The sequence below is a fragment of the Priapulus caudatus genome, unplaced genomic scaffold, assembly GCF_000485595.1.
Source record: "Priapulus caudatus unplaced genomic scaffold, Priapulus_caudatus-5.0.1 Scaffold543, whole genome shotgun sequence".
NCBI classification, from domain to species: domain Eukaryota; kingdom Metazoa; phylum Priapulida; class Priapulimorpha; order Priapulimorphida; family Priapulidae; genus Priapulus; species Priapulus caudatus.
In genome coordinates, this window is record NW_014577604.1 from 168,231 (window position 1) to 175,796 (window position 7,566).

General features: G+C 44.9%; 1 protein-coding gene across 1 annotated transcript in view; it reads right to left on the reverse strand.

Moving 5' to 3' along the window:
* LOC106811476 (major facilitator superfamily domain-containing protein 4-like) overlaps positions 1–7,075 on the reverse strand; it is a 15,562-nt gene extending 8,487 nt beyond the window's left edge. Inside the window, exons 1-3 of the mRNA XM_014815114.1 lie at positions 6,877–7,075; positions 2,224–2,378; positions 1,628–1,720 (exon numbers count right to left, since the gene is read on the reverse strand). Coding sequence (XP_014670600.1) covers positions 1,628–1,720; positions 2,224–2,378; positions 6,877–7,075 — 447 coding nt within the window. The remainder of the gene's footprint in view (positions 1–1,627; positions 1,721–2,223; positions 2,379–6,876) is intronic.
* Between the last annotated feature and the right edge of the window lie 491 nt (positions 7,076–7,566).

A 7,566-nucleotide genomic window follows, 5' to 3' on the forward strand; every position in this document is an offset into this window, starting at 1 on the left:
TGTGTGTGTGCGCGCGCGCGCGTGCGTGTGTGTGTGTGTGCGCGCGAACGTGTGCGGGTGGCTGCATGTATGCCCTGCATGCATGCACCTTTGCCCCTCACACATTGGTCTCACCTGCTCAAGCTCAGAAGGTGCCGTCGTGTTGTCGACAAATGGAGTGCAATCTTCGTTTAGTAGAAAAGGCTCGGCTATGATGGGACTGACAAACGCGCCGAATCCGTAGAAGAAGTGAAGGGCCTGCATGCGCGTAGATGATCCATTAAGTTTCAAAAACATACGTAAGAAATTCTTCGTTTGTTCTGCAGGGTTCTATAAGGGGGGGGCGAGGTGGGGGAGGAACGGATGAGGAAAGAAAAGAGGAAGATATATAATGATAATTAAAAAGGATGAGAGAGGGGACAGTGGAAAGAAAAGGCGACGAGAGAGTAGTGAGTATGAAGTGAGATTGAGAGACAGACGAGAGAGAATGCAGGATGAAGAAGATGGGAGGGAAAGGTAAGAGGAGAAGGAACGGGGGTACATATACAATATAATAATAATAAACATATAATACAAACTTCAGCACGAGACATCTGTTCCCTTGGTGACTAGGGGGGAGTGAAGATGGAGTGATGATGGAGAAGGGTGGCGGAGGGGAAGGAGAAAAGCAGAGAGTGAAAATGTTAAATTGACTACATTACGAATTCTCTATATGGTGTATAATTTGTGTTGTGCACTAAATGTATCCTCAAATTCTTACCTGATAAGATTGTTTTACAATTAGTTAAAATTTCAAAAAAACTGGGCGATTTGTTATATTGATCACGACATTAAATGCTTGCTAAGGGTTATGTATGAGTCACGAGCGTTTGCTCACATCGAACGGAATAGCAAAATAAGAAGTATAATGCAGCAATTTAACCATAACAAATAAACAGAATCACTTACAATTTGTGAAAAAGTATAATTTTTTCTACTCTTACTATTTACAGTGACGTATAATCACATTAAGGATACAGTCATGGTTACGGACAGTGAAGCAATCAGTCTATCTCGTGAAGGTACATACACCTCTCTTTACATCAAATAATATATAATATAATATTTAATAAGTTTTAATAACACGCACCTGTAGAAACGGCGACACCTCGGATGCGTAGATGCGGATTAGCGACACGTTCAGTACGGTATCGATGATCCCCATGTTTACTCCCATCACAGCCAACGTGATGCCAAGCATACCTGAGCAATGCGAAAATATCTGTAAACAACTCGCCGTGGATATACCTGCGACGTATGCGCGCAAACCTCCGCTAGCAGTCTCATATCACTTGTGTAGGTGGGTGTACTTAATGTGTAACTGCGAGGAAAACAGCGAAATACAGTAATTGGAAGCGAGAGCGTGGGATGATGGCAGTACTGTTAATAGACCATTATGTGAAGGGAAGGTTAAACAGATTGTGCGTGTGCGTGTGCGTGTGCGTGTGCGTGTGCGTGTGCGTGTGCGTGTGCGTGTGCGTGTGCGTGTGCGTATGCGTGTGTGCGTGCGTGCGCGCGTGCGTGTGGGTGTGTGTGTGCGTGCGCGCGTGTGTGTGTGAAATGAAATATGGCCTCTGCCGACGCCATTACGCATGACGAACCAACCTACCCAAAAGCATGCGTTTAGATAGGCAGCCTCCGTCTGGTTCATGTCGGCAATGCTCTTAATCCCGTAAGAATAGATATAGCCGCCGAAGGCTGCCTAGAAACAACACAAGAAAACATCAATTGCAAAGGTACCGCTGGTATCGAGGGTCTATATACGGTCTACGGTATATCAGTCTGTACGAGGGATTAGTTAGCTACTATTAAAATAATCATCTTTCAAATAAATCGAGAAATGAATAGATGTAGACGGATTCAGTGTCACCTGTCACCGTACATATTCCTGATGACTTCAGCATTAAATTACTACGCGTTTGTTCTGTTCTGGGCTATAAAACAGTAAACGAACAGCAAAAGTTTGCGCCCTGCATTCGTAATATATTTACTGCTACAAATAAACTCCACCAGCACTCATTATTGTATCAAGTTGTACGTTTATATTAAAACAATTATTTTTTAAACAAAATTGAACTGTTAGACAGTTCATGATATTACGTGGCCCCTAAAACCATGGGACCCCTAAACCGCGAGGCCCTTAAACCGCGGGGCCCGTAGCAAATGCTACTTTTGCTACTACTGTTAATCCGGAAATGTACATACCTGCATTCCGTCATAGAGAAACAGCATCAGTGCAGCGAGCGCCGTGATGGCTATGACGTGCCCAGATTTCTTCATGCAGCAGCTTTCCCACAGACGTATTGTCGGTCCCTCAGCCAACACTGGTTTCTTCCCCTTCGGTTTCTCTTCTTCTACAGCTGCGCTCGTAAAGGGGATCATGACGTCACTACGTATACTCACACTGACATGTTGTTGGGGGGGGGGGGAAACGAAGGGAACATTTCGGGGATGGACAACGTGTACGCTCTGGTAAACATGTCCATTTACCCAATAGACGGATGAAGTTGTACATGGACACAGAAGAGGACGTTATTATAAGGGGCGTAAAAAATTTGGGGGAAATTAAATAGCTAGGCAGTGTGTGACAGAGCGATAATTATGAACAGGGTTATAGTTATAACCAAGAGCTAGTAACACCAAAATCCAAAAAATCTGGACAATTTGATATATTGATCACGAGATTAAATGCTTGCTATGGGCTATGTATGAGTCACGAGTGTTTGTTCACATCGAACAGAATAGCAAAATAGGAAGTATAATGCAGCAATTTAACCATAAAAAATGTACAGAATCACTTACATTTTGTGAAAGTGTGGAAATGTTTTTTACGTTTACTATTTACGGGGCCGTAATCACTTTAAAGCGAGGCAAGAGAACGGTGAAAGTTAGCAAAATGACAGCCAATACTTTGTCAAGATGTTTTCAAGATGGCGACGGCGGCAAGAGAGAGAGAGCGAGAGAGAGAGATAGAGAGAGAGAGGAGAGAGAGAGAGAGAGAGAGAGAGAGAGAGAGAGAGAGAGAGAGAGAGAGAGAGAGAGAGAGAGAGAAGAGAGAGAGAGAGAGAGAGAGAGAGAGAGACGAGGAGGAGAGAGAGAGGAAAGAGACAGAGAGAGACACACAGGGAGAAGGGGAGAGTGAGTGAGAGAGAGGAAGAGAGTGGGAGAGAGAGAGGAACAGAGACAGGAACAGAGACAGGGAGGGAAGGAACAGCGGCAAGGCAAGACAGGGACAGGGAGAGGAACAGGGACACCGTGCAGAGGGACAGGCGAAACGAGGAGCATGGGGACCAGGGACAGCGGGACCGGGACCGGACGGACAGGAGATAGGTGGCAGAGACAGAGACAAGAGACTCTCTTACTGTTACTAGTGCTCGCGCTTTCTGTTTAACCTTCCCTTCACATAATGGTCTATTAACAGTACTGCCATCATCCCACGCTCTCGCTTCAATTACTGTATTTCGCTTGTTTTCCTCGCAGTTACCAGTACACCACCTACACAAGTGATATGAGACTGCTCGAGCGGCGAGGTTTGCGCCGCATACGTCGAGGTATATCCACGGCGAGTTGTTTACAGATATTTTCGCATGGCCTTCAGGTATTGCTTGCGGCATCACGTTGGCTGTGATTCGGAGTAAACATGGCGGATCATCGATACCGTACTGAACGTGTCGCTAATCCGCATCACGCATCCGAGGTGTCGGCCGTTTCTTTACAGGTGGTGTTATTAAAACTATTTAAATATTATATTATTAATTATTTTGATTGTAAAGAGAGCGTGTATGTACCTTCACGAGATAGACTGACATTGCTTTCACTGTCCGTACCATGACTGTATCCTTAATGTGATTATACGTCACTGTAAATAGTAAGAGCTAGTAAAAAAATTATACTTTTTCACAAATTGTAAGTGATTCGCTTTATTTGTTATGTGCTTAAATTGCTGCATTATACTTCTTATTATTTTGCTATCCGTTCGATGTGAGCAACGCTCGTGACTCATACATAACCCTTAGCAAGCATTTAATTCCGTATCAACTTATAACAATCGCCCCATGTTTTTTTGAAAATTTTAACTACATTGTAAACATCTGTATCGGTAGAATTTGAGGATACATTTATGCACAACACAAATTATCACCATATAGAGAATTCGTAATGTAGTCAATTTACATTTTTCACTCTCTGCTTTTCTCCTTCCCCTCCGCCACCCTTCCCATCAATCACTCCAGCTTCACTCCCCCTAGTCCAAAGAACAGATGTCTCCTGCCCTGAAGTTTGTATTATATGTTATTAGTATTATATTGTATATGTACCCCCGTTCCTTCTCCTCTTACCTTTCCCTCCCGATCTTCATTGCATCCTGCATTTCTCTCTTCGTCCTTGTCTCTCAAATCTCACTTCATACTCACTACTCTCTCGTCGCCTTATATTTCCCACTGTCCCTCTCTTCATCCTTTTAATTATCATTATATATCTTTCCTCTTTCTTTCCTCATCCGTTCCTCCCCCACCTTCGCCCCCCCCTTATTAGAACCTTGCCCAGAACAACGAGAATTTCTTAACGTATGTTTTTGAAACTTAATGGATCGCTACGCGCATGCAGGGCCCTTTCACTTCTTCTACGGATTCGGCGCGTTTGTCAGCTCCCATTCATAGCCGAGCCTTTTTCTACTAAACGAAGATTGCACTCCATTTTCGACAACACGACGGCACCTTCTGAGCGTGAGCAGGTGAGACAATGTGTGAGGGGCAAAGGTGCATGCATGCAGGGCATACATGCAGCACCCGCACACGTTTCGCGCGCTACCACACACACACATGCACCGCGCGCGCTGCACACAACGCACACGCACACACACACCACACACACTCACACACACACACACAACACACACACACAAAACACGACATCACACACACACACACACAACCACACACACACGGCACACGCATCCGCACCACACACACACACACGCACACACACACACACACCGAGCCCGCCCGTGGGCATAAAACCCTTGCTGCACGCACACGCGACCAGTACTTGCCCTCTTAAAAGCACCCAGGCACGCTCGCTGAATTCGAAAAGAATGCGCTCCCTACGGTCGATAAGTCACATCATTATGAAACTAGATTGACGGCGTGTTGCAAATCACGGCGCGTATCGGTCGATTGCATGACGTCATCTGGTTGCGGAACTCCGAATACCGCTGAAATTTTCCGTGTCGACCTTAAGAAAAATGCACAGAGTTTTGGCAAATCTCATGATTGGGTAAAAAGTTCATGTCCGTTTGTGAGTTGTCATTCCATTACAGGACCCTCATATTATGCGGACATTAGTAGTAAACTACAAGAGTTATAAATGCGTAATTAGTAATTAGTAATTTAGTAAACTACAACGAGTTAATTATGCGTACATTAGTAATTAGTAATTAGCTAACTACAAGAGTATTATTGGGTAATTAGTAATTATGTAATTAGTAAACTACAAGAGAAGTGGAATGAACTGGAAATGGCTTAAAGAATATCCAAAATATGTTGTCTTGCACTTTAGAATAAAAGTACATTGTTGTACACATCCTGTTGAATGTAGTAAAATGAGTCTAAATTCATTCCCGTTACGCAATGTACACCTTACCATGGGACTTGCCCAAAGTGTCGTCTGTGGTCGTCTTCGATCGTAATGTAATAATATTTCCCCTACGCGGCGGTTGGCGACGGATATGCAGCATGGTAAAGAATGGATCACTGGCGCGCGACACACTGTGAGGCGGCCCGCGACGAGACGAGAGTCGAAAATGCGCTCTGTGCGATCATGGCAGCTTGGCAGGTATAGGCTATTAGATACCTCCAGAGCGTACTAGCTTATGAGAGCGTAACAGCGGTGAAATGCAACCAACCATGTTGTAGTTCAGAGGAATTAGTAAACTTTACCCGTTTATTTTGACAGTTCTTTGCGGTGACTATGTATTCAGCCACCGTCGCAGCTAGCTGCCAACTCGAAGTCGATTTTCGTCAAAAACATTAGAATTTTACCGTTTAATATCTCAGGCGTACAGCTCCGGACATCGTATGGACAAGCGGTTGTTTATATATTATCAAAGTACGTGACTTGCTAAATAATAATACGCAAGGACTTGCCTAAATAATAATACGCAGGACTGCATAAATTAATAAATACCGCAAGGGCTGCTAAATGATAATACCCGCAAGACTGCTAAATAATAATACGCCAAGGACTTGCCTAAATATAATCCTGCAAGGACTGCTAAATAATTAATCGCAAGGACTGCCTAAATAATAATACCGCAAGGACTGTACAATAATGATACCGCAAGGACTGCTTAAATTAATATACCGCGAAGACTGCCTAAATAATAAATACGCAAGAGATGCTAAATAATAATACCGCAACGGAATTGCGCTAAATAATAATACCGCAAGCGCATTGCCTAAATAATAAATACCGCAAGGATGTATTGTCAAAATTTAAAACCGGTTAAAAGCTTACTAATTCCACTGAAACTACACATGGTTGTTGCATTCACCGCTGTACGCTCTCATACTTTACTACGCTCTTATCCTCCTTCTGCCCGGCAAGTATTCGAATCAATATCGTCGTCCACATCAGTCAACTTGTTTCAACGATGACTTTTGAATTAATATATCATCTATCGGCTAAATATGGCTTTTCGCGTGTCGTGCTTGCAGACCGGATTTGCGATCACAGCTGATTTATATTATAATGAAAACAGCAGTCACAATGGGATGTTGTTGAAGCCTATGCGAACCCAACTATGATTTTTTGAAGGTAAAACACACTAAGCAATCATTTTTTACCATATGTATTACTTACCTTTAGGGTATTTTCTCAAAAGGTTGTGTTTTTTGTACTTCTTGAAGCAGATAGTGAAGTCCGAGTTAAAATCGGAATAAGACGCAATTCGATTTGGAAGCGCGTGCCTGAAGTCGTGTTCAGTGTCTGCCGTGTTTCGGTCCTCCGTAACGATGGCCCCGCGGTCTAGTGTGGTCTGCTGGTTTCGTCCCCGGTACATGCCGCCGCGTCGTGTGTTGTGGTCTGCTGTTTCGTCCTCCGTACATGCGCCCGGTCTGTGTGTCTGCCTGTTCGTCCATCCGTACATGCCGCCCCCCCGCGTCTGTGTGTGTCTTGCTGTTTCGTCCTCCGTACATGCGCCCGCGTCTGTGTGTGTCTGCCTGTTTCGTCTTTCCGTAATGCGCCGCGTCTGTGTGTGTGCTCTTGCTGTTTCGTCTCCGTCCATGCGGCCCGCGGCGTGATGGGTGCGGGCTTGTCCTGCTGTTCGTCGTCCTGCCGTTAGCATGCGCCCGCGTGTGGTGGTGTCTGTCTGCTGTTTCGTCAATCCGTACTGCGCGCCGCGTTCATGGTGTGTTATGCTGTTTCGTTCCTCCGTCCGTGCGCCGCGCGTCTGTGTGTGGTGTGTCTGCTGAGTTTCGTCCTCCTTAACATCGCCCGCCGTGCGGTGGGGGGGTTCGCGTCTGTGTGTGTGTTGTGTCTGCCTGGATCTCC